Below are 27,055 nucleotides of genomic sequence, written 5' to 3' on the forward strand. Positions count from 1 at the left end.
ATGTAGAAACATACTTATTACTAATCACTGGGCTCACAGATATAGGATTGAAGGGGCAAGAGAAAAATTGGAGTGATGGGGCTAGAGGGAGTGAATCAAGGAAGCCCTCCTAGAGGAGGTGGTTGTCCTCTTTCCTCCTTTCATGAGAGGAACAATCTACAATTCATTGCTCTATACTATTCTCTTGGCAGATAAATCTACCACATTCTCAGTGACGATAAAGACTGGGGTTAAGAAGAATGCAGGCACAGATGCTAATGTCTTCATCACACTCTTTGGCACACAAGATGACACTGGTAAGAAAGCAGTGCAGGGCCAAGGTTCACACACATTCTTCCCCAGGGAGACCAGAAGACTCAGCAGAAATTTCCAAAGGAATCCCAATTATGCTTCTGTCTCTCAATAGGATGCAAGCAATTAGCCCCATCAAGAAAGGCAGTTCCTTTTTTTCTAAAAATTTTCTTCTTCTCTGAGCCAGCTTTCTTTTTCTGTTCCAGTGGTGGAGGTAGCCCTGACTCCACCTAACAACAATCTGGGACAAGGTGGCTTTGCACAACTTCCAGTGAAATTCAGCCATGGTACTCATAGTATGAGGCACTCCAGGCATCGTAGAGTTGTTTAGGAGCCTTTGCCCAGGTACTCAGAGAAGGTGGTATTTCGTGTTGGGTCCAGCCATCTGCTCACACCACTGTCCAGTCATTCTGTTGAGTTTAGAGAGGAGTCAGTCCCTCAAGTAGTCATCATGTATTTGCTCAAAATCCTGCAGGTCCAGAGCCTAGTGCCAAGCATTATTGAAGAATAAATGGACCTAACCCTTGACCATGGGGTGCTCATATCTACTACAGCAATGTGCTGGTAGAGAGCATGGACTCTGAAGCTTGTCTGATTGGTTCAAACCTCCACTCCACCATTTATGAGCTGTGTGACGTTGGGCAAGTTGCCTAACCCCTCTGTGCCTTAGTTTCCTCTATTTATAAAATGAGGATAAAATTAGTATGTGCCTTATAGAGTTGAAGGTCTAATGAAGTTGAACACGTACAACATTTGGGACAAAAGTGGCACTCAATAAACGTTAATTAACATCAATTATTTAATAGGTTGTATAAAGCAGATAATATATAATGATATAATTAGGTCATAACCTACAAATGTATGTGGTTGCAATCCTTCCTGAACCATGATCAAAGAAATTAATGGGCTTTGGCAACTGCTTTTATTAACTGAGAACTTTCCATGTGTTAGACACATTCTTGAGCATCCAACAGTCATCGACTCATTAAATCCTCACGACAGCCCTACAAAGAAGGGACTAAGACCTCTCCTTTTTGACATTTGGAAAACCAAGTCTCAGAAATATTACATAATTTTCCCAAGGCCACCCAGTGGTAAGTGGCAGAGCTAGGGATTGGACCAAGATCTGTCTGTCTCTCTGTATACTTAAACCAGTCTGTAGTGAGTCTAGGAATAGCAGAAGACTTTCTACATGAGGTGGGCCCAGAACTGGGACTTATCAGGGTACAGGGACTTAAAGGCAATGCAGTGCATGCTGAGGCAGGAGGACACGGTGATGACTCTGAGATCACCCTAGTTTCAGACTGACACTGCAGCCAGTCTCAGGACGATTATATATGTGAAATAGCTGAGGGTGGGGGAGGCATTCAAATTCATCCCTCCTCTGTCATCCAGAGAAGATGCTCCAGAAATTCCCACATGTCCCATCCCCAGGGAACATAGGGAGTGTGGCTTTGTCACTGGCTCCCTCTCCATGTAGAGAGTTGTGAGGGTATGGAAGTGGTGCAGCATTGACTTGGAACTCCACAACTGTCTCCTGGATGATTTTGAGTAAGGTATCTCTTTTGACATAAACTGGAAATGAAAATGCACACCCTAAAGGGTTATTGTAAAACTCAGTGAAAGAACACACACAAAAAAGTGCCCACTGTGAGTTGAATAGTGAGAGCACGAGGACACGGGGAGGGGAACATCACACACTGAGGCCTGTCAGGGGGTGGGGGCTTAGGGGAGGGATAGCATTAGGAGAAACACCTAATGTAGATGACAGGTTGATGGGTGCAGCAAACCACCAGGGCACGTGTATTCCTATGTAACAAAACTTCACATTCTGCACGTGTACCCCAGAACTTAAAATATAACAAAAATTTTAAAAAATATATAAAAAGACAATGTGGTATATATATACACCATGGAATACTACTCAGCCATAAAAAGGAATGAAATAATGTCTTATACAGCAACTTGGATGGAGCTGGAGCCCATTATTCTAAGTGAAGTAACTCAGGAATGGAGAAACCAAATACTGAATGTTCTCACTTATAAGAGAGAGCTAAGCTATGAGGGTGCAAAAGCATACAAAATGATATAATGGACTGTGGGGACTCATTGCAGGAAGGTTGGGAAAGGGGTGAGGGATAAAAGACAAGATTGGGTACAGAGTACACTGCTCAGGTGGTGGTGCACCAAAATCTCAGAATTCACTGCTAACTCACCCATGTAACCAAAACCCACCTGTACCCCAAAAGCTATTGAAATAAAAATGTTTTAAAAATGCCCACTGTGCAAAGGTAGCCAGTGGATGATAATTGCACAGCCTAAATTTGGTGGAAGTTCAGAAATTTGGTCATTTTGAAAAGGGATTAAAGGTTTGGGTGTGACTAGGATTGAAAGGCCTCAGGTCCAGCCAGTCATGCTGGGGTCATCCAATCGACAGGAATGACCCTCCTGAAGTCCTCCAAGACAAACAGCAATAAGTTTGAGAGGGACAGCATTGAAATCTTCACGGTGGAGACGCTGGATCTGGGAGACCTGTGGAAAGTTCGGCTTGGCCATGACAACACAGGTGTGGCTTCCCTACCCTCTGCTCTCTGTTAAGACTTTAAGGACCATGGACAGGTCCTTGTGGGCCTCTGGGAAAGACACTGGAAATTCGAATGCCATCTGTCTTCTGTAATGACACAGCTTCCTCAATCCCTTTAGCCCAGCAGAGCCCAGAGAGTCCTCAGCTGCACAGAGTTTCTGGCCTAATTAGCCTAGCGGTGTACCTGGACACTGGTGATTTTTAAAGCCTTTATCCCCCAGTGTCGGTAATTTTAATGCACAGCCAGATATGAAAATCCCCAGTCTAACTCAGTAGTTCTTTGAGTGTGCAACAGAATCATCTGGGGGGGTTATTAACTTACAGATTTCTTGGCTCCACCCCCAGAGCCTTTGATTCAATTGCATCATTCCTATCATTGGGTAAGATTATAGAGCTTTTGTAAATAGGCTCTTTCTGGCATCCCTGAGTTCTGTTTGAAGCCCCTTTTTCAAGGAAGGACAGCATCCTTGCTTCCTCTCAGTGCCCTCCCACCTCAGGCTCCCCCTACTCTTCTGTCATCTCCTATTGATGCTCTTTTACTAATTTCACTGACAGTAGCCTGGAGTGTGATCCAGCTTCAACATCTGGGTGCACATTTCAATAGCAATGCTGCAAGCAAAAGGGATGTCATGTTAATGGTATCGGCCAACCACCAAATAAGGAAGGATGTCAGGAGTCCCTGAAGTTACCCACAGGAAATCATCTCTGCTCGGATCCTTGATGGGTTCTGTGTCTCCTCTCTTTCTAGGCAAGGCCCCAGGCTGGTTTGTAGACTGGGTAGAGGTGGATGCCCCATCTCTTGGAAAGTGCATGATGTTTCCCTGTGGCCGCTGGCTGGCCAAAAATGAAGACGACGGGTCCATCATCAGAGACCTCTTCCACACAGAGCTTCAGACGAGGCTGTACACGCCATGTAGGAACCACACACGGCAAGGCCGGCCCTTCCCTGGGGCCCCATCACCAGCTACCCCAATTCAGCCCCAGTTCCTCCTTCAGCATTGACTGTGGGCCAGGCCCACCTTGAAGATTTTGGTCTCTTATCCCTGTCTTGAATTTCCTGAGCTCTGTGGGGGCTGTGGGCAGAGTTCTGGACCCAGGAAATGAAAATATGAGATTTATTCTAAACTCCACTCCAAGTTAGTTGGTGACAACATGTAGAGAGTTTAACCTCTCTAGGGTTCAGATTCCTCATCTGCAGCATAGAGATAATAATGCAGGATGATAGCAATATGCAAAAGGAAGAAAGATAAACATCTAACCAAGGAATCATTATCAGCCCTGTCACCAGTCCTTACTCCAGTCATTAACATGCCAAATAAATCAACAGTATAAGATTTTCTCAGGTGGTATACATGACTGCCAGCCCCACAATGGCTTGAAAGGGCCCTCACTTATGGGTTGAAGGGAAACACAGCCTGGACCCTGCCAGACCCAGAATTCAAAAAGAAGGTGAATGTAATTCCAATTTATAGCTAAGGGGAAGAAGGGAAGGGAGTAATTTAGTGAAGTTTTGACACTTCCTTTCCAGTGTCATCAGAAAGAATGTATTAAATGTTTATAGACATGTAAGTATGTAGTAGTAGGTACTGGGAATCAAACTGAAATTAAACTCTAAAAGTCTGTCTAAATTTGGTAAAATCTGAATAAAATCCAGAGCATATAATTTTTTCTAACTAAATAATAAACTGTACCGCAGGGTTTCCTCCAAACAACTCATACTTAATAGCAGGTATCAGTGATGAACAACTTTTTGCCTAGAACAATAAAATGAACAGATCATCAAAATATCTTCTGCTCCAAAGTCTAAAATGAAGTGACATTTCTCTGGCTGGGCATGCCCAAAACCAGCCCTGGATCCAGCCTCTGTTCCCAGGAGTCACCTGCAGGCGAGGACAGACTCTGGCCTGAAAGATGTGCATGGGGCTGGCAGCAGCACTGGTTGGGACCCTTGAGGACAAACGCATCCATTTCTCCCTACATGCCCTAGGACACACCATACCAAAAAAGAAAAGAAAAGATAAAGAGTTTGTATGGCTTGACTTTGAACATGCTCAGTTCCAGCCTGATATTAAAACTAACCTAAAGGGTGAGCTGTTCCTGCCCAGAAACTTCCAGGGGTTCTCCTACTGCTGGCCAGTCTCAGGAAAGCTCAGATTCTGTTGCCAGCTTTTCTGTTCAAGGCTTTCCAAGTCTTGGGGCAGGGAGAAAACCCAGAGGCTCAGAGGAAAGGGCTGTATGCTGCAGAGATGACACCTCTGTTATTGCTTGAGCACCTGGCAGGGTCGAGGCTGTTTCCCTTCAACCTATGGGTAAGGGCCTTTTCAAACCATTGTGGAGTAGTGGTCACCTCCATAGGCTGTCCCTTTCTGTGGCCTGTGGCTAAGCAGTAGTACTTATCTCTAGTTCACAGCAACAGGATTCCTAGAGGCTGACCATACAGGCTTTAAGGTCAGACAAGCCTGGGTTTGAGTTCAAGTTCTACCATGTGACTTTGGGCAAGTTACTTCACCTCTCTGAGCCTTGGTTTTCTCATCTGTAACATGGAGTGTAATAATGCCTACTCCTTTGGGTTATTGTGAGGGTTAAAGGAGATAAGGACCATAGCATACTCAGTACAGAGTCTGACATATAGGAAGTACTTAATAAGTGATTACTATTACTACTGCGGGTATCACTACTACAGCTCTACAGCAAAGTAGCCATGATGATAAATGAAAGCAACATCCTCATCTGGAGAAGGTTAGGGCCACAAGAGAGCAGGAAGCTTCTATTGTGACTTCTTTCAAGGGCCAAGATTACAGGATAGAGTAGACATCCACTTGAACTGTTTCTCTGGGTTTTCAATATTCTTCTTTTCTTTTTCTTAATTTTTTTTAGTTACTGTGACCCAGAGTAAGTGTACACATTTATATGCATATGCAAAAAATAAAAATGTCACAAAATATTGTACCCTCATTATGTGTGATATACAGTGATATTTTTCTATTAATTTTTTTTCATTTCCACATATTTTTAAAAACACTGTTGACAACCTACTAAACCCATTTCACAACCTGCTAATGAACTAACCTATAGTTACTATAGCAATACATTGTTTTAGGCACTCTCAAACTTTAGTATAAACTATGAGTTAAATATTTAGATCCCTAGACCCATCCCGCAGAGAAGCTAAGGCAGGGTTTGCAAATCTGCATTTTATTTTTATTTTTTTCAAGAGAGTTTCATTCTGTTACCCAGGCTGGAGTGCAGTGGCATGATCTCAGCTTATTGCAACCTCCACCTCCCAGGTTCAAGCAATTCTCCTGCCTCAGCCTCTCAAGTAACTGGGACTACAGGTGCCTGCTACCATGCCCAGCTACCTTTTGTGTTTTTAGTAGAGACAGGGTTTCACCATGTTGGTTGGGCTAGTCTCAAACTCCTGACCTCAAGTGATTCGCCCACCTCGGCCTCCCAAAGTGCTGGGATTACAGGCATGAACCACCACACCTGGCCTGCAAATCTGTATTTTTAACAAGCATCCCCAAAAGTTTCTGAAGCAAAGGGTCTTCCACCCATGCACGGAGACATACTGGTCTCTTTTCACACTGGTGGCTGCCCACCAGGAAGCTACTTGCTGACAGCACTGATTTGTCAACCCTCTTTTGAGGACAGATAGTCCCTGATGGGACCAAGTAAACCCTGGTGCAGCCCTTGCCTCCTGCTATGCCCTCCCCTATAAAAGACCTCTGTAATGTGAGGGAACCTGAATGAGGGACTGGTGTGAGGTGGATGGGTTGGGGAAGGCAGGCCATCTGGGAGCAAGGGAGGGCCTGGGAGCAGGGGATAGGGAGAGGAGAGAAAGAATGCTCACTACTGTAGACTAGCTGATCCAATCAGCATGTTGCCCCCTGAAATCTAGTGCTCTTGTTTATGGAGTCTCTTCAGCCAAGCACCATGTGGAGGGCACTTTACAGAGACAGTGGACACTGAGGGTCAGAAGTAACTTGCCCAGATAACACCAATGGTCAAGACATAGCCGGGTTTCCAGCCTGGGCTTGTCAAATTCCAAAGCCTGTGCTTTCAACCAGTCTGGTACATGCACTCTGGGATGTGAGAGGCTCACACAACCTGGTATGAGGGGGTGAGGGTTTTCCGTGGTGGCTGGGCAGGACCAGACCCCAACTGCAGTTGCTAGGCAACCTTGTGAAGGTCCAGGTCCCTGGGCAGCAGATCCCCAGTGCAAGGGTCCAGGCTGGTGGTGCTGGTGAAGAACTGGCTCTCACCATGTTTGTTTTCTGTTCTCTCATCCCCTCTGGCTTTGTTCTCTGACCACCACCCTCAGTTGTTCCTTACGAGATCACCCTCTACACCAGTGATGTCTTTGCTGCTGGGACAGATGCCAACATCTTCATCATCATCTATGGCTGCGATGCCATGTGCACCCAGCAGAAGTATCTGTGCACCAACAAGAGGGAACAGAAGCAGTTCTTTGAGAGGAAGTCTGCCTCACGCTTCATTGTGGAGGTACTTGGGCTCAGCAGGCTGTCCAGGGATGGGGTAGGTCAGACAGAGGGAGAGGAGAAGCCCTACATTCAGGGCAGAACACATACCCTTCATCCTGATGCACTGCTATTAGAGAGGAAGGTGGGAAGCTCATCCTGCCTTCCTGGGCCTCAGTACATCCAAGCAACAGGGGGATGGTGAAGCTCAACCTGTACCTCCTGGACTGATGTCAGGATCAAAGGCAATGATGAGAGACAGAACTTGGAAACACTAGAGGCATAACGTCAACAGGCTCTCTAGAGCTTCCAACAATAGACACTTACCCACAGGTGGTACATGGCTCCCAGACTTGCTGGTTGTGGGGTTCTGCTGATACTGCTAGCCAGGGAGAGGTGGAAATCCCACCACCAGTGGTCATGTGGGGATAGAGTCTCCTGCTCAGCTCTCAAGCTATGGTCAAACAATTTAATAGAGAAGAACATTATGTATGTTCCATGGCTTCCCATCAGATCTTGACAATGGGGGTGCTCTTGTTCAGTGTTTACTGTGCCTGTAGGTCATAGCGCCTTGGAATCCATATACTTCAATTTAGTGCATACGCACTGTGCCTGCCCAGTGTGCTCAGCTGTACGCCAGGTAGGGTGGGAGACACAAGAGAAGGGGAGAGCTCAGATACTGCCTGAGAGGGGCTTACGGTCAAGTTGGGGACCACAGTCCTCCCCACAAAGGTAATGAGAGAGTCTGGTGATGGTCATTTTCACTGACCCTGTGGGTCAGAGGGCACTGTCATAGGCTTTATCTAGGCGAACTCACTTAATTATCATAAAAATTCTGTGCTGTAATTGTCCCCTGGTAAATACGGGGAAACTGGGGCACAGAGGTTTAGTTGCTTCCCTAAAACCACACAGCTAGGATGTAGTGAGAGCAGGATTGAAACCCAGGAGGACTGGCTCTGGAATATGCACTCTTAGCTACTGTAGTAGACAAGCAAATGGACTGAGCTTACTATCACTGTTTAGAGAAGGGAGAAGGCTCGTTGAAAGAGGTGGCTTTGAGTTGGATCTGAAAGGGGCCAGTAGCAGGGACAAGGAGGAAAGGCATTTCTAGCAAAGGGAAGCGCATGGCCAGCAGCTCAGAGGTGGAAATAAGCATGTGGCTTGAGGTTTGGCTAGAAGCCATGGGAGGAGTGTGATGTGACTTGGATGGACAACAGTAATGAAGCAAGACTTAGAGGGGAAGCGCAGGAGACCCTGAAGGAGAAGAGCCAGGAGCCTCAGAAGCCTAGGCCCTCTGGGCAGTGGGATCTTTGGAGATGTACCCCTTATTTTCTGATAGGAAACAAAGCCCAGGGCACCTTCCTTCTTCCTGGGCCAGTCTCTATCCCGGGGGATGCCCTGCTCTCTTCCTACCTTCTCTGGAGCAGTCAGCACTTGTGGGAAGGTCTGTCACCTTTGTTGAGTCTTTTAACAAGAAAATGTAAGGGTGATTCATTAATCCGTACAAAGCTAACGTCTCATCCACCCAAGATGTCGTGGTGCGTGAGTCATCCAGGCCTGATGCCGTCAGCGGCTGAGGCTGTGATCACACCTCAGCATGACTTCCGGGGAGTTTTTATCAATGAAGTCCCCACTAATAGACAGCTATAATTTGCCAGTAATTTTGTTGCTATGTTTTTTTCTTTTCAAATGTCTCTGGATTTGGGGGCAGTGTGAGAGCTGGGAAACAAATGAAAGGGCTTTGTCTCCTGGCCTCTGTCTCTCTGCCCACCTGTGTGCCTCTCTCTGCACTTCCCTTTTCTGATTGATTTTCAGGTAGGAGGTAAAACGCTGGATTGCAGAGTCCATAACCCTGGATCTGACTCTGGCTCAGCCGCTAACACACGAGGAAGCCACTTCCTCTCTCTGTGGCCCCCTCCTAAGAAAAGGGGTTGACCAGAAAAAGAACAATAATAGCTAAGAGTTATTGAGAACGTCCAAGGGCCAGCACAGTTCTAAGGACCTGATGTATATCAACTCATTTAATCTTCATAACATTTCCACGACATCAGTAGTATGATCATCACATTTTACAGATGAGGAAATAAAGCACAGAAAAGTTAAGCAGACTTACTCAAGGTGTCTTAAAACAGCAGAGCTAGGATCTAGACTCAAGCAGTTCAGTTTCAGAGCATTCTCTGCCTAATTCTTTCACCTTCCAGAATACTAGGGTCCCTTTTGATGCTGATGTCCTCTGAGTCTTTCTCTGGAGCCTACCAACCATGACTAGCTGTCCCCTAAAGGCCACCTTGCTCTCTGAGGGGTTAGAACTGAGATGGCAGCCGGGCATGGTGGCTCACGCCTGTAATCCCAGCATTTTGGGAAGCAGGGGTGGGTGGATCACCTGAGGTTAGGAGTTCGAGACCAGTCTGGCCAACATGGTAAAACCCCGTCTCTACTAAAAATATAAAATTTAGCTGGGCATGGTGGCAGGTGCCTGTAATCCCAGCTACTCCAGAGGCTGAGGCAGGAGAATCGCTTGAACCTAGGAGGTGGAGGTTGCCGTGAGTTGAGGTTTCACCACTGCACTCCAGCCTGGGCGACAACAGCGAAACTCCATCTCAAAACAAACAAACAAACAAACAAACAAACAGAAAAAACCTGAGGCGGCCATCCTGTCCCATGCAACTTAGGGCTTAGAGGATTAAGGTCACAGAAGCCAGAGATTCTCCTCTGCATCCCATACCTGTATGCTCCAGGTAGAAGAGAGAAGATGTTGTAGCTGCCCCATCCCCTGCCCTGTTCAGGGGCTTACCTGGCACGCATGTATCAGCTTTTTCGTTCAAGGGACTTTCATGCACACCATCGTGGTTAAGACTCACCACCGCATTATGAGAAGGCCTGGCTGACTTTATCATACCCATTTTGCAGCTAAGCAAACACTCTTTCATCCTTGCAACCAACACTTATTGAGTGCCTAGGTCATGGGCACTGTTCTAGGTTTTCAGGATACAGTGCAGAGCAAAATGGTGCCTGCCTTGTGGTTCTCAGTGGTGAAAGATATGGTAGGTGTCACACAAATAAATGAAAACTTACAACTATGAGAAGTGCTCCAAGGAGGGGCTCCACTATGCAACAAGAGTCTGTCATGAAGAGAGTTCACTTTTTTGGGTAGGTTAAGGGCTTCCCTGAGGAAGTGATCGTTGAGACCTGAATTACGAGGTTGAGCAGGCATGGCATTAGGAAAGAAGAGGAAGACAGAGAGGCAAGCACAGCATGTGCAAAGGCCCTGTGACAAGGAATGTGGAGTTTGAGGGACTGACATTTCTATGTGGGATCTCAGAAAAGGAGTGGCTGGAAGGTGGGGGACTCTTAGAGGTCTGGGGCCTTGAATAAGTCAACTTGGCAAGACAGGAGCATGGCACAGCCAGGACTCATCTTTTGCTACCCAATTCAGTTCTCACACAAGGGATGAGTTGCTACAACAGCAAGCAGTGGAAGATGGGGAGCTGGGTTCCACGCTGAAAAGGGGTCCCCCTCCCAGAGAAGGTAGATTGAACCAAGTTCTGGAGTCAAGGCTGACTTTAAGAGAGGGGACATGAGGCATGGGCATGGCATGTGTGTCAAGGTCAGTGGGAGTTGGCCTGGCTGGACAGTGGGGACATATCAGGAGGAAGTGCAAAGGGACTCAAGGTAGATGCCCTGGGGAAGCAGGATGTTGCCGAGGCCATACTTTCCTGGATCTTTCAGCTAACATCTGGTGTTTTATCTCCTTTCCAAAGTTAGAAGATGTGGGAGAAATCATTGAAAAAATTCGGATTGGCCATAATAACACAGGCATGAATCCTGGGTGGCACTGCTCTCACGTGGACATCCGCAGGCTCCTCCCAGATAAAGATGTGAGTTTTTGACTGGTCTGTCCTGCTGTTTCTTTTGTCCCTTTCCAGAGCAGATTCAAGGCGAATTCCCTGTAAGGACCTGCTGGCTAGATCAGCCTTATTGAGATAAAAATCTCATAATGAAAATTCACTCAGTTCACTCAGAGTGCAGAAACAAGCTCTGGTCCCAAGCAGAATTTTCTAGAATCTGGTTTAGTGGTCAAGGAGGAGGGTCTGTGCATGTCTCTGCTCCTCACCTCCGAGGCTATATTACTAGTGAGTGACCGGAGTGCCCTTCCTGTAACTCAAGGTAAATTCACAGAAGAAAATCTACCTCAGACAACTTTAAAAACATTCTGAAACCACAAAAGTATAAACCTAGGAGATGGATCTCAGTCACAGCTATGGATATGAATGAAGAGGGAGCAATTTTTATTTTTTTTTTATTTTTTTATTTTTTTGAGACGGAATCTTGCTCTGTCACCCAGGCTGGAGTGCAACAGTGCTCTGCCTTTTGGGTTCAAGCGATTCTCCCGCTTCAGCCTCCCAAGTAGCTAGGACTACAGGCATGGACCACCACGCCCGACTAATTTTTGTATTTTGTTAGTAGAGACGGGGTTTCACCATGTTGACCAGGCTGGTCTTGAAATCCTGACCTCAGGTGATCCACCTGCCTTGGCCTCCCAAACTGCTAGGATTACAGGCATGAGCCACTAATGTGCCTGGCCAGAGGGAGCCATTTTAAGTACAGAGCACCCCCCTCCCTTTACCCACTGAGTCTGAGTCTCCAGGATGGAGTTCAGATACCTATTACTAAGTGACCCTGGGAACCCCAGCCTTTCAGAGCCAAACTCTGATGTGGTTGTGCAAGTCTTTAAGACTGGGTCTACTGAAATTGGGGCAAGGGGCTCCCTGTGGCTTTTACATTATTTATGGGGCTCCATGATCCTCGTCCTTGGTCTCCATGAGTACTGAGACGCCGATGAATCCCTGAAGTTGGCAGCTTTCACATGAAGGGCTAATTTTTCTTTTTCTGCCTCACCCCAGGGTGCAGAGACCTTGACTTTCCCATGTGATCGGTGGCTTGCCACCTCTGAGGACGACAAAAAGACCATTCGAGAACTGGTTCCGTATGACATCTTCACTGAGAAATACATGAAAGATGGGTCCTTACGGCAAGTCTACAAGGAAGTAGAAGAGCCTCTGGACAGTAAGTGTGGTGTGGCCACCCTTATCACCATGGGCAGGCTCCAGGACCCTGGTCCTCCCTGTGGAGCACATGCCCTGTGCCAGGCTGAGCCTCTTCACCCAGGAGGAGGGTCTGTTGTTACCTCCACTCTGTAGAGAGGGCCACTGAGGCTCACAGAGCTTCCATAATCTGCCTAAGTGCACACAGCTAATAGATGACTGAGCTAGTCTTCAAAGTCTCAGCTGTCTTGCTCCAAGGTTTGTGCTGAAATTCTTTCCTGGTCTGACATTGGGATAATACATCCAAATAAGGGGAATCCTATTCCTGGCTTATCCTGTTCCCTATTTTCTCCCTACTCTTCATTTGCTTGCTACCAATCACTATGGCTTGGGCCTCTGCTCTTGCTGGACTTAGCTGTCCCAACTTCGTATGAATTAAGAAACCTTCTTGAATTATATGTAACTGGAACCATATTTGTATTTGTTCTCAGTAGTTTGGCATGGCTCGAGAAAGTTCAAGGTGATGAGCTTCTTTTCTGGATGGGCTGGTTAACTTGTCCATTCTTCATCAGTGTGGTTTTCTCTAAAGGATTTGCATCAGACTGGCCACCCACTTCTTGTACTTCCTCCTCCTTTGCTTTTGGTGACCCCACCATATTCTAGTTCTCTTCCTAACTCACTGAAGTATTTAGAGTGCTGGTTTCTTTTCTAATGCTAGGTAGTATTCCTCAAGGCTCAGTCCTCAACCTTCTCTTCTCCTCTCTTTCTACACTGTGTATGTGTACACACACACACACACACACACACACACACACGTGCTCTTCCCAGAACACATGGACAGAGTCATACCTCTGTTTTGACCAGCAATGGCATCGTCCATGTCAATTCCCAGGTTATTCACCAGCCATTCAGCTCTGAATTATCTTGAGCTATTTCAAAGCCAAATTCATTTGCAACAAAACAGACTTTCTACCCCTGATGATAGACAAAGAATACAGTGGATCTCTCTAGCAGGGTAGCCTACACAGATCAGAGAAGCTTCAAGAGTTTGAAAATCCACTTTACATTTGTTGTGTTGTCTTCTTGGAAAAACTGGAGTAAAATTCAAAATTTTGGGCCCCTTATGGAGCCAGGAAGACAGGTCTTTCTGCCCACCAAGTGGCTAAGACATCCAAAAGACAAAAGACAAACACCATCTTCCTTTGTTGTCACCGGAAGTAAAACAGCTATAGCTCTGCCTTTCCTTTAACCTGAATTGTTGCCCAGAAATAAAAACAAGTGTTGCCTCAATAGTGTGACACCCCTACTCCTATCCTTTTCTCCACATAGTCTTTGCTATTAAATCCTTCTCTACTTGGACCCCAGAGGATGCCCTGGAAAGCTGTCCCAGGAGAGCACTTGGGCTGTTCTGTGTGGGTAACATAACACAAAACTCACTCTGAGCTCGGTGATGTTTCTAGGGAAACATCTCTCCACGGATGCGCCGGGTGGCCTGGGTGGGACAGGGAGGGAGGAGGATCCAGAAATAGCTGGCTCTGACTGCACTACCGCATTGCTCAGCACCCAGAAGCTGAATCAGTTTTCCTAATTCCCAGAGGACTGGAGACAGCAGCAGATGAAGGGGGAGTGAGGAGGCCATTTCATCCTAGCCCCTGGGGACACTGCATCCTGCTCTGGGACACAGGCTCCTAGAAGAAGTGTCCCTATAGGCCCATGCTACCTGTGATTAGCTCACGTATGGAGCAGGCCCAAATGCACAGCTAGAAAATGGATGGGGAGGAAGATGAGGGGGAGGACCGTCGACTGTTGTGTCTAAACTATGACAAGTTTCCTAATGTCACTGCAGGTCAGTATTAGCAAGACAAGCTTAGGTAATATTTAGGCAATAAAGAGAGGATTTTCAGTGTGTGAAATGCTGACAGGTTTCTGCACTGAGCTGAGTGGGGCAGGGTGGAGTAGGAGCAAGTGTGGCTGGTCCCTGGTTTCTGCCCCTGGCGGTGTGTCTGACCAGCCTCTGCAGGTCAGCTCTCACAATGCACCCAGGAGCTTTGGATGGTAGCAGCTTGGGCAAGGCCACTGAGACAAGGAAGATGGTTGGGGAAAAGATTTGGAAAAGGGGCGGGGGTTGCAGGAGAGGGTAGAGTTTAGGTTTGAACATGTGAGTTTGTGATGTTGTGGTCTGGTCAAGGTGGAGACGCCCTCTAGGTAGTAAGTGTGTGGATCCAAAGCAAAGGAAGGACCTAGGTTAGAGGCACAGACTCAGAGAATTCAAGGAAGTGCAAGATGAGAGCTGAGGAATGTGGGTGGAACCTGGGAGGCCTTGGCATCCAAGGCACAGGTGGAAGATTAGGAAACCATAAAGCCACCCAAGAAGGAGTGTCCAGACACACAGAAGGACGGCAGGAGGGAATAATGCTGCAGAACCCAGTGGAAAATGAGAAAATCATGGGAACCCTGCTGTGGGTGTGAATGTGTTCCACAGCCATCAGGACAAGCAACTCACATCACTTTACTTTTCTACGTTTAATTAAATGTGGTTCTGAGCCCACTTGCAAGGACTGATAAGAAAGTCCATCTCGTTCACGACAGGGAGGGGAATCCCCTTTTTGAGGGTCTTTTAGGAATCCTGAGGCTCACAGAAGAGGCCTGGCCCTTAGTCCAGGGTAAGTGCCATTCCCAGCTGTGCTCACTGTCACACAGAGTCACTACTGGCTCTCCACCAACACACAAGTATCATTTCTCTGGGTGACCAGAAACACTCCTGCATGAATCTGGCTTTGTCAAAAGACTCTCTGTTCCACCCTTGAGGCCCCAAAGCTTCAAGTCCCCAAAGAAGCCCAGCAGTCACTTCCCTGTAGGGTCCCTGTGTGCAGGTGAGGGGTCCCTGCGGCCCACGAATACTCCTGAATCCTCACTCCCTCCCAGGGGAAGGGAAGTTAACCTTCCTCCCACTTTGGCCACCTCTGCCTTTCAGCTTCTATTTCTCACCTTGGGGATAATCCAGCCAAGTCCCCTCTTCCCTGGCCTGAAACTCAAAATCTGTAAAGACAGAGGATACAGAGAGGGGCCAACCAATTTTTAGCCTTCATAAAAATACAAGACTTGAGTCTCTCTGCTAAGGAGAAGGTTGGGAAAGGAGATCTTTTATTTTTCCTTAAATAAAAACAGCAGAACAAAAGCAAGATACCATGCATTTTTATTTTTCATAGTAATTTTTAATAATTGTCACACCAATATTTGTTGAGCCCTCCCTATGGGCTATGGGAGACCAAGGAGAGGGTGGCAGTCACAGTGGCTTTGGTGAGGAGTTGGCCTGGAGCGCTGGGGCAGGGGAGGGTGGCTGTGGGTTGGAAAATAAATGAACATGAGGAAATGAACAGAGGGGAAACTGTTCTTGAAACAATACTTTTTTTTCTGTGAACCATTTAGAAGGATCTGGTGTTGACACTGGTCACCCTCAAATTGGAAGGCATTTTATTGCCATGTATCATGGCAGGCAGATTTAGCAACCGCAGTGTGGACACATCTCAGGTAGTTTCTGAGTCTTTCTCCCTGTGCAGTGCAGGCAGCTATATGGGCAGATAGATGGTTTGAGGGGTACTTCAAAAAGTTTCTATTTTTGGGATCTCATAGAGCCCACCTGGGTCTAGATCAGATGAGCACACTTCCCACTGGAGAATCCACATGGATTTGAAGCTGAATATGCATAATTGAGCAAACAGAAGGCTAACCCCTCGAGTCCTAGGCCAGAAGTAGCACCTCCTAAAAATCCAGTTCCCCAAGACCTAAAGCGCTGTCACCCTTTTCTTCCCTTTGTCTGTCTGTCTGTCCTACCACCTGCCCAGTTGTGCTGTACTCGGTGCAGATCTTCACAGGGAACATTCCCGGGGCAGGGACGGACGCCAAGGTGTACATCACCATCTATGGAGACCTCGGGGACACCGGGGAGCGATACCTTGGCAAGTCAGAGAACCGGACCAACAAGTTCGAGAGAGGAACGGTATGAGGGGCACATGGAGTTTACCCTCCTTCCCTCCTCCCCAGGCCCGGGGACATCCAGGAACCCCATGGGGCATCGTGCACACTCATTTGGGCCCCTGCTCTTGCCCTTCCCCTGCAAGTGCTCCTTGTTCCCCTCTCCTAGCTGATGCACCCACCCTGGGTCCTGCATAGGGGATGAGGTAGAGCAGAAGGCCGGCCTTGGGCAAGAAGGCGGCCTGCTGGAGCTCCAGGCTATTGGTCGCATGGGGCTGGGTCGTCTTCAGAAAATCCAGTTCACTGTGCATGGTTCATGAATGTGGAGGTGAACACTGCAGAATGACAAGGGCTGTGCTGACACTGACAGAGACTTGAACTGTGGGGTGGAGAGGGGATCTGGAGGCCTGGTTCTGCTATCAGCTCCTTATCTGCTTCACATTCTCTGGCCTCAGTTTCCTCATCTGTAAATTGAAGGGTCAGATATGAATTGGCTAAATTGTGTTGTGTAGAGCTGCAGGTGGCTCCAAGGGCCTTGGGAGCCTTGGGGGTGGTGGAGATAGGTGCAGTTGGACACCCCACTCCCTCCCAGGTGGATCCACTTTGACCTGGCCTGTTGATCACAGTGCCAAGCAAGCCCTCTGTTAAGAAAAGGGTTCTGTGACTGTAAAAAGGCTTGAAAACCACACGACTGGGTGATGTATAAGGCCCTTCCAGCCCTGACAGACTGATTTTACAAAACCACAGGGGTCTCTAAGGGTGGGTTTTGTGAAACTTCCCTTCTGGCAAGCTTGGCTCCCCTCTCCCTGCCTCTACTCCTCCACTCTGTGCCCTTTCTGGCATGCCCCCTGCCCCTCCCCGCACTTGCTCCTCAGTCTCCTTTCCTTCTCCTCTCCATGCACTGAAATCTGCCTGAAATCCCCACAGGCCAGGCTATCTCCACAGGGAGATCAGGTTAAGGGGATTGGCTCCTAACTCAATCTGTGCTCTTGCCCGTGGCTGTGCATGTCTGGGGATGTCATACATCAGCCAACGGGTATTTATCAAGGGTCTCCTTAAACCTTACCCTCAGCCAGGCTTATCTCTTAGCATTGAACCACTCTACCAGTAAGGAGGATATTAGCCCTGGGACTAGAAAGGTGGGTGTCATCTAAGTGGGTCTGCAGCTGGCTGGTGACCCCATGAGTCAGACAGTGTGGAAGGAGCCCCAGCCTGGCTGCCAGGTCTCCAGGAGTCAGACCCCAGCACTCCCATTCGTTGGTTCATCATCCAGATAGAAACCATTTACCTTTAACTTCAGTTTACTGCATTTGAAGCAGAAATAGCAATATGATTGCTAATTAGACCTCTGGGCTGAAAAACAGGACAAGATGTAAGAGCATGTTGTACCAGGAAGAAATAATCTAAAACATACACATTCATGTTCCACAAGAGATATAATTGTTCACTGCCCTTATAAAGTAGGTAGGAGGAGTCCTATCCTCCTCTTTCCATCTTGCAAAAATGGAATACCAAAAAGGTCAAGCGATTTATGTGATTGTCCCTGACTCTACACTAGGGATATTATTTATCAGGTCCCCAGATGCTAGGGGCAGGTCACCTGAGCTCAGATCCTGGCTCTGACACTAGCTGTGTGATCTTAGACAAGTTACTTAACATCTCTGTGCCTCCTTTTCCTCCACCCTAAAAAAGAGTTAGTTTTGAGTTATTGTGAAGGCCAACTGAATTAAAAATGCAAAGCGTCTAGAACCATGTCTGGCAGGCTGGTAGCTCTTTGTCTGTGCTGGATGTTGTCAAGCCTTGGGAAAGCTCACCTGCCCCCTGCCTTAGTTGATGCCTGGTATCGATGCCTGGTAAATGCATTGTAAAAGCAGCAATGTGCAGCATACAGCTGAGAGGTCCATTTTTATGCATGGCTTTATTTACAGACTCTGGCAAAGAGTAAGCATTCAGTAAATATGGATTAAGTAAATAAATGAAGGTGATGCAAACCATTCCCCTCTGTGTTCAGATTCCATTTTTTTTTCTTCTCTCTCAGCAAATTGTTATGTCACAAGAAAAAATCTTTGCCCCATTCTGCCCCATCACTTTCTTCTCTTTTCCTCCAGTTTTGACACCCCATCAGGGGAGCTGGTGCAACTTCTGGCTCAGTTACTAACCATGTGACCTTAAGTTTACTGCACAACATCTAGAAGCTTCCATTTCTCTGATCACTCCAGAATATGGAAGTCATCCTGGACATCCTTCTCCCTGTTGGAAACCCCTCCCCACCCACATTCAATCAATCACCAGGTTCCAGAGTCTTCCTTCTAAATAACCTCAAATCAGACAAGTCTGCCCTGTATTCACTCAGCCCTGCCTCATTTCAGCTCACTCACTGAGCCAGCGTGGTCTCTCTGCTCAAGGCCCTGCCATCCAACCCACCCTCCAGCTTCCTCAGTTAACCTGTCCAAAGCTGACCAGTCACTATCTCACTTCAAGCCTGCAGAGGCTCCCCATGGATCCTAGATCTACCCTGAGTCCTTCACGGGATTTGCAGACCTTCACAGCCTACCCGCACTGGCCTGTTCAGAGTGCCCTCTGTGGACCACTGAGTGCAGTTTCCAGAATACCCCACCTTCTCTCCTGCCTCAGCATCTTTCCAAACATTTTCTCTGCTTACATGTGCATGCACCCATAGAAAATAGGTAAGCCATTCCGTGGTATTACTTTTTTACATAAAAGGCATCATGCTATATAAACACTTCTTTAACTTGCCCTTGGCGTGCATGGCTGCCTTGGAAATCTCTCTCTGCCCTGGTATTCAAACATGGTGACTCAAAGTAAACATGGTATTCAAAGATGGAGGTGACTCTTCTCTATAACCACTGCACACACACATTCTTCAGGAAAGGCTTTGCCAGTTATGTAGCCACTCCCCAAGCACGGGACCCCAGATGGCTTCCAATTTTCCTCTGTAAAAATTATCTGTAATAAACATCCTTGTGCAATGTGAAGGTCTTCCCCCAGGACAGATGCAAACAAGTGGAATTGTTGTATCTCAGGGTGGGCCCATTCTTACTCTGGTGAACTCAGTGGATTGCCAGCACCCCAGGACTGCTCCCATCCACATCTGCTTTTGGTCACACACCACTAGCTGCTATTTACCTGCAGCTGCCTTGGCCATGGGCTGTCCCCACCTGAGCTGCCTGGAAAACCCAGCCCCGCAGCTGCAGCTTAATGCTGACACCTGGAGAAGTCTGTCTTCCTAGGCCTGGCTCTAGTCCTCACACAGGTGGTTGTTCCCACCATCTGAGCTGGAATTACCCATCCCCTCCTCTTGCTGCACTGGACTGTGGGGTCCTGGGAACAGAGGGCATCCTATTCTATTCATCTCTGGTTTCCTAGGGGTCAGCACAGTGACTCACATGGCACCTGTGCTCAGCAAATCTTTCAGAAGGAAAGTAGGTGTCACTCAGTGTCACCTGTCCCCTCTCACCCTCCTCAGGCTCCCATCCTGACTTCTGCCTCCCACATTCAAACTCTGTCTTGGCCCCATCTCATTCAAAGCCTGGGATCCATACCTCACTGAGCTCCCCTCAAAGAATCAGCACACAAGAGTGGAGTGCCCACTTGACTGAAGACAGACTCAGGGACACAGATGAGGGCCTTGTATCACAACCCCCACAAAACCCTCTTGAGCCTGCGTCCCAGATGTTTGTGCCCGAGTCCCTCCACAGCCTTGCCTCGCCCAGAGCCTCACCTCTACTGCCTCCTCTCCTGTAGCCCTGCCTTACTGGTTCATCAAACTCCCTCTCAGCATCTCCCAGGGAATTTCAAACCCCCTCCTGTTACTCAGAAGTTCATCTCTAGAAGAGCTTTTGCCCTCTGGCTGCCACAGCTGGACTCATCTCCAATGCTCAGCATAGCTAAGGAATCCGGGAACAGGACCGGCTGACCACCCCTCCTCTGCCTCTGCCCATGGCCTTCAGGCCCCACCCCCCTTACACAGAGGAGGCTTCCAAGCACCCACAGGCTTCTCCCAAGAGGAATGTAGTGAAGGCAGTTTTCTCCATGGCACCACACATATAAGTGGACTGCAAGATGGGACCACTGTGGATATGAGGCCTTGGACCACACAGGCTCAGTGTTGGGGATTTGGGTCTGGGGGGCACCCCGGCAAGGAAGGTCCGTTCAGCACGGCAACTGAGTGGGATGGAAGGCCCTAGAGGGTTGGGTTGGAGTGGGTAGAGTGGGGTACACCCCTCACCATCTGAGTCCCCACATCTGGGCTCTCCAGGCTGACACTTTCATCATTGAGGCTGCTGACCTAGGCGTCATCTACAAGATCAAGCTCCGCCACGACAACTCCAAGTGGTGCGCAGACTGGTACGTGGAGAAGGTGGAGATCTGGAATGACACCAATGAGGACGAGTTCCTGTTCCTGTGCGGGCGCTGGCTGTCCCTGAAGAAGGAGGATGGGCGACTCGAGAGGCTCTTTTACGAGAAGGTGAGGCAAGGGGCCTACAGGGCCTGTGGCCATCCTCATGCCTAGGGGAGGTCCCTCGGCGTGGAGGTGCTGGAGTTGCAACTGCCAGTCCTGCTCTCCCACACAGGAGTACACTGGGGACCGCAGCAGCAACTGCAGCAGCCCTGCTGACTTCTGGGAGATCGCCCTGAGCTCCAAGATGGCCGATGTTGACATCAACACAGTGACCGGGCCCATGGCTGACTACATTCAGGAGGGCCCAAGTAAGCCAACCAGGGAGCTCTTTAGATGGGGACCAGGCACATGGAAATTTTTAAAGCAATTCTTGGATAAGCCACTCTTGAGCTGATGACATATCTAACGCTTAGTCATTTACGTAGTTTTCACACGTATTGCCTGTTTTATCCCCAGAACAACCCTGCAAAGTGAGAGGGCAGGGCTAAGCCCCCTTTGCAGATGGGGAAACAAAGGTTAAAGGAGGTTAGGGTGAGAATGAACATCCCTTACATGTCACTAGAACATCACACAAAGCACTCAGCCCTGCAAACTTAAGGCATGATGTGGTGGTGAAGGCAGGAGAAGAAGTCCTGAGATGGTCGTTTGGGGACTGAAGTTCCATTTCTGGTTCTAAAAGTAAAATGTGTGGCCTTGGACAAGTCAGTCTCTTGGCTTCAGTTTTTTCCTCCTCCATAAAACAATATCATAATTCCCCAGCAAGTTCATTTTGCCAACCAGATTTTTGAGATAAGGCAGTTCTATAATTGTCTATTGAACATTTGAATGCACTACCTTCCTAGTCAGTAAGAGTATGGCAACCATGTTAGCCCCCTCCAGAAGGCCACACGGTGGATCTGTGGAGTCAAGCAGAGAAAGCCAGTCTGCTTACAGCTTTACCTTCTCACTCTGTAAATGAGTGATAGGACCCCCAAGAAAGTGCCTTTCCTTAAGCACTGTGATCACCTGTGGAAAGCCTCCGCTGTAAAGATAAAATGAAGCCATGTGCAGGTAATTCCAGCCAGGAAGAGACAGTTTGGAAACTTTTCAAAGAGATAACAGATTGTATAACCTAAAATCCACTATACCAGGGTAGTGTCTCCCAAGCTATTGAGGAAGATGAACCAGGAGAAGGGTTTCCAACTTGTATCAGTTAGTGACTGCAAATGACAGAGACCTGGAAATGGTCACAAACAAATTAGGATTTTTTGTTTTCACTCACATGAAAGTCCAAAGGTAGGCCACCTGGGACTAATACAGCAAGCAGTTCCAGTGCAATCAAGGACCTAGGTTCCTTTAACCTGGTCACTCTGGCAACCTTATAAATGACCTAAATGTTGCTCATGGTTCCAAGATGAATGTTGGAGCTCCAGCCATCATATCCATATTCCAAGCAGAATGAATGGCAGGGTAAGGAAAAAAAGAGTACTCCTCCCAGTTGAGTCAGACCTTTTAAAAGAGATTTCCCAGCGAGGCGTGGTGGCTTGTGCGTGTAATTCCATTACTTTGGGAGGCTGAGGTAGGTGGATCACCTGAGGTCGGGAGTTTGAGACCAGCCTAACCAACATGGAGAAACCCTGTCTCTCCTAAAAATACAAAATTAGCCAGGCGTGGTGGCGCATACCTGTAATCCCAGCTACTCAGGAAGCTGAGGCAGGAGAATTGCTTGAATCTGGGAGGCAGAGGTTGCAGTGAACCGAGATCATGCCATTGCACTCCAGCCTGGGCAACAAGAGTGAAACTCCATCCCAAAAAAAAAAAAAAAAAAAAAAAAAAGATTTCCCCAGAAACCTACCCAACAATGTCTCCTTATGTATCATAACCACCCCAGCTGCAAGAAGAATGGATAGTTGGAAGAATGGAAACTGCGACTCTATGGACACTACCTGAGCAAGTTTTATGCTAATTAATCTGGTGTGTTTTGGAAATTGCTGTCTTCTAGGACTTCCATTCACTGTGTTGCATATATGATACATTTTTATTGTTCTTCAAATTCCTTCTTTCTATGAGACCTTGCTTTTGCCAACAGCATTTTTGTTGACCATAGTGAGCTTTTGGGGCATATAACGCCTATACGTGATGAGAGGTTATTTTTCTTACCCTCCTTCACATAATAGTGCTAGGTTCAAGTAGGATAATTGGTCAAAAGAGCTTTTAGAAGCTTGACACTCCAAACAAGTGACAAGAATGCTGTCTTTTGTCTGTACGTTGGGAGTTAGCAACTCCCTCAGTCCTTGGAGAGGAGACACGCACCACAGATAACTTACCAGTCTGAAGGGCTCATTGCACTTTGTCTCTGAGCAAGGAGCTGAGATCAGTGCCCTCAGAGGTCACTTCCAAATCTGTGAGCCTATGAAGCAGTGCCTTGTCCACCTGGTCTGTTATGAGGCTAGGCCCCGTGATCTCTTGCAGTTATTCCCTACTATGTGTCGGTCACCACTGGGAAGCACAAGGATGCAGCCACTGACAGCCGAGCCTTCATCTTCCTCATCGGAGAGGATGATGAACGTAGTAAGCGCATCTGGTTGGACTACCCCCGAGGGAAGAGGGGCTTCAGCCGTGGCTCTGTGGAGGAGTTCTACGTTGCAGGCTTGGATGTGGGCGTCATCAAGAAAATAGAGGTGCTGGCTTCTTGGGGCCCCATAATAGTGACCACCATAGGGACAGATGGAGCTGACCAGTACCTGGGTGGGTGGGGGAGTGCAGGCTGGGAAGAGCAGCCTACCTGAAGCACCCTTTAGAGCAGGTAGCAGAGGAGAATCACTAGCCAGGTGATTTGGGTGAGCCACCTGCCCCTCTGTGTGTCTGTCTTCCACCCACCCAGTGGGAATGTTCTGTGTATTAGTTTTCATGGCTGTGTAACAGAGTATCACAAACTTAGTGCCTTAAAGCAACACAAATGTATTATCTCACAGTTTCATGGATCAGGAGTCTAGGTGTGAGTTAGTGGGGGTCCATCTTCAAGATATCAGTGGGCTGAAATCAAGTTGCAGCCAGGGCTGTGATTTTATCCGGGGCTTGGGGTCCTCTTCCAAGCTCACTGGTTGTTGGCAGAATTCATTTTCTTGGGGTGTAGGACTGAGGCCTTCATCTCTCAGAGGCCCACCATTCCCCACCATGGGACCATCTCCAAAAACTGGCTGTTTTCTTGTTCAACAGGAGACAATCTCTTCTGCTTCAAATATCTCCAACTTCTTCACCTCTGACATCTAGACATGCTTTTTTAAGGGCTTACCTGATTAGGTTCAACCCACTCAAAGTCATCTAATTAGAGACTGTAATTATATCTGCAAAATCTCTTCACCTTTCTGGGAGGGACCTGGGCCAGCAAGTGCCCAGCACATTGGGAAGAAGCACTGAGGGAGGGGGCTGGGCAGGGAGCACTTCCTTCCCAGTTGTGCCCAGATCATCACAGATCAGGTGTGTCTCCTCCTAGCTGGGCCATGATGGGGCCTCCCCTGAGAGCTGCTGGCTGGTGGAAGAGTTGTGTTTGGCAGTGCCTACCCAGGGCACTAAGTACATGTTGAACTGTAACTGCTGGCTTGCCAAGGACAGAGGCGATGGCATCACCTCTCGTGTCTTCGACCTCCTGGATGCCATGGTGGTGAACATCGGGGTGAAGGTAGGGGGGCACTGTGAGTGTGCAATGCATGGCCAGGGCAGTGCAGGTTGAGGTGGGGAGCAGCTGGGGAGACAGAAGTGGAGGAAGTAGGAGACTCATCACTGGGGTATCCACAGGGGCTGCAGCCTGGTGTGCTAGCCAGATGTGCTTTGCTAGGAGCCGCAGACTGGACTCTCTTCTGGTCTGCTGTTGTGTGACCTTGGGCAAGTCATCTCATTTCTCTGGGTCTTGGTCTTCCCATACACTGCTTGGAAATAATGCATCCCTGCTACTCATGGCCTGTTCCATGTAGGATCTTGGTGAGAATTAATGAGATCACAGTTCATGAAGAGCTTTGTGAGGAAGCAACTCTATGTAGACAGGCAGGGTCATTATTCACCAAAGGATCCACCATCAACAGCAGTAGGGTGGTGATAGGAAAGATGGCATCTGGGATACTGTGAACCTCTGAGTCTCACGGTGCAGCCAATGGTGTCCACACAATACCCTTCTTAACTGGAAAAGCCTGGAGGGCAAGAGGTCTGAGCTTCAGTCCTGGCTCCACCTCTAACTGGCCAAATGGCCTGGGATAAGTTATATAAACACACAGGTCAGACCAGGCAGGAGGCAGATCCCTGGTGCTAGGATCCGAGGACACACAGCCATTTGGTGGCCCAGAAGCCTCTGTTTCACCTGACCCTGTTGGTTTCTCTTTTTATCTCATGGCTATGGGGTCAACAGAAGGCCCCAGCCCTTTCCTCTGGTCCTGAATCAAAACCAGTGGGCTTCTTGGACCAGGTCAGAAGCTGTCCCACAAAGGTGAGAAGAAATCACCTGGACCTGAGTGTGCTCTACCTACATTGTATATGGAAACAGAAGTGGGGCTCTGAAACCTTGAGAGGCAGGAGTGTGGTGCCTGCCAGTCTCCTGCTTCCCACCTGCTGGAGAGTCAGAGAGTAGCACTTTCTATACCTCACATCCTTCCCCCACCCCCCAGACATCTCCATCTGTGGCCAGACGGATGGTGTGGGTGAGCACACAGTTCATCCAGGGACCTCCACCTGACCTACTTCCCAGCCTGTGTGTGTCTCTGTGCCACCGCCCAGCACACATGCACACCCCACGCAGTGCAGCTGCAGCTCCCTTGGAGCCCTTTAGTCCAGGAAAATCCAGACCTACACCCGTTATCCATGGCACAAAGGAACACAGGTTTGTCACTTTACAAAGAACTGCAGGGTTCTTTGGGCTGGCCATCTCCCCAGGACACCTGATATCAGACTAGAATTACAAGAGCACTGTTTCTGTCTCTTTTTGGAAACACACTTATTACATAAAAAGAGATGTGTGTGTGTAAAGGAGAGAAAGATGGATGCAGAGAACACAAGAGTCTGATGGACCAGCTCTCAGGGGCCAGTCTCCATGGGGCCGCTAAAGCACTCATTTTGATCATTCTATTTTTTATGCCTGCCTGGATAAGAGTAAAAAAGTGTTAGGCTCCCACTTTTGTTCCCAGTGGCTCCTCCTGACCATCATGAATGCCCTTGCTGGGTGGTCTAAGGGGATTTTCTTGGTAAAGCAAGAGGCTCTTCATCCGTTCCCTCAGCAAACATGTCCTGAATTTCTCCTGCGGGCCATGCCTGCACAGAATACTTGAAACTTCACCGTGTCCTGGCAGTGATTCTAGATGCTGCTGGAAAAGCATGCAGCCCCCTCCAGGCACAATGATGGGGACATGACCACCGTGATTAATAGCTCGGGTTTAGAGGTCCAGGCTTCTGGATAATGGGAACCAGGCCCCTGCACAGGTGATAGAGGAATGTAGCAGCCTCCAGAAAAGGGACACACTGGGCCAGGTACATTCAAAGGAGACGGTCAAGATGGCCCTTCCCCGACTGTAAGTCTGATCCTCTCCTGAACCTTCAGTCTTCACTGTGAGTCCAGGGGCACTTGGTGAGAAGGAAGGGAGTAAGAATCTGGGACCAAAGAACATTCTAGAACAGTATAAGTGCTTTCTCTTGCCACGAGGCTGCCTCACAGAGGAAGAACCGAGGTGGGGGCTTGGTGGAGGCACACCAGGAAGAGCAGGCTGCACCTCACCCTCCAGTGGAGACAGACGGCAGACATTCTCTTTGGCACACACCTCAGGCTAAATGGTAAAACCCCAATCTCAAGCGAACATCATGGAAGTAGGGGATTGTCCCACTTCTCAAGTGGATTGAGGCAGTACTCCCTCTGTAAACATCACTCCTGATGGCATCCCTCATTCGCAGCCGCAGGGCATGTGCAGGCTGTGACATGAAGGGGAACTGACACCCAGAGTTTTGGCTGCTGCTTGGGGCCACACAGGTGGCAGGCTCAGCACCAGGTGCCCTGCAAATTGTCAGCAGCTCTCACTCTGCAAGGGAGCTTATCCCTATTTTACCACAGGGGAGCAGAGGCTGGTAAGGTCAGGCATCTGCCCAGGTCTAACAGCCAGCAGGTGACAGATCTGGGATTCACATGGAGCTCTGGAGGGCTCCAAAGGCCACTGTCTTGCCACCATGCACTGCTGGCACGGCTGGACTTAGGCTGGACTTAGGGTGGGACTGAGTACAGTGGGGGACATAAGAGAGTGACAAG

At 48.3% G+C, this 27,055-nt stretch overlaps 1 protein-coding gene across 5 annotated transcripts in view; it reads left to right on the forward strand.

Annotated features, from left to right (window-relative positions):
- LOXHD1 (lipoxygenase homology domains 1) overlaps positions 1-27,055 on the forward strand; it is a 182,600-nt gene that overhangs the window by 111,985 nt on the left and 43,560 nt on the right. For 2 of the 5 annotated variants that reach the window (XM_023207474.2, XM_023207475.1), the window contains 11 exons: positions 192-296; positions 2,729-2,857; positions 3,624-3,788; positions 7,197-7,378; positions 11,115-11,231; positions 12,258-12,420; positions 16,244-16,398; positions 20,653-20,862; positions 20,969-21,104; positions 23,248-23,456; positions 24,272-24,457. In XM_023207474.2, coding sequence (XP_023063242.1) covers positions 192-296; positions 2,729-2,857; positions 3,624-3,788; positions 7,197-7,378; positions 11,115-11,231; positions 12,258-12,420; positions 16,244-16,398; positions 20,653-20,862; positions 20,969-21,104; positions 23,248-23,456; positions 24,272-24,457 — 1,757 coding nt within the window. Of the gene's footprint in view, positions 1-191; positions 297-2,728; positions 2,858-3,623; positions 3,789-7,196; positions 7,379-11,114; positions 11,232-12,257; positions 12,421-16,243; positions 16,399-20,652; positions 20,863-20,968; positions 21,105-23,247; positions 23,457-24,271; positions 24,458-26,462; positions 26,671-27,055 lie in introns of those variants that run through there. The other 3 variants (XM_023207477.1, XM_023207476.1, XM_023207473.1) reach the window with 2 other exon arrangements.

This window comes from Piliocolobus tephrosceles, chromosome 18 (assembly GCF_002776525.5).
Source record: "Piliocolobus tephrosceles isolate RC106 chromosome 18, ASM277652v3, whole genome shotgun sequence".
In the NCBI taxonomy this organism is placed as follows: domain Eukaryota; kingdom Metazoa; phylum Chordata; class Mammalia; order Primates; family Cercopithecidae; genus Piliocolobus; species Piliocolobus tephrosceles.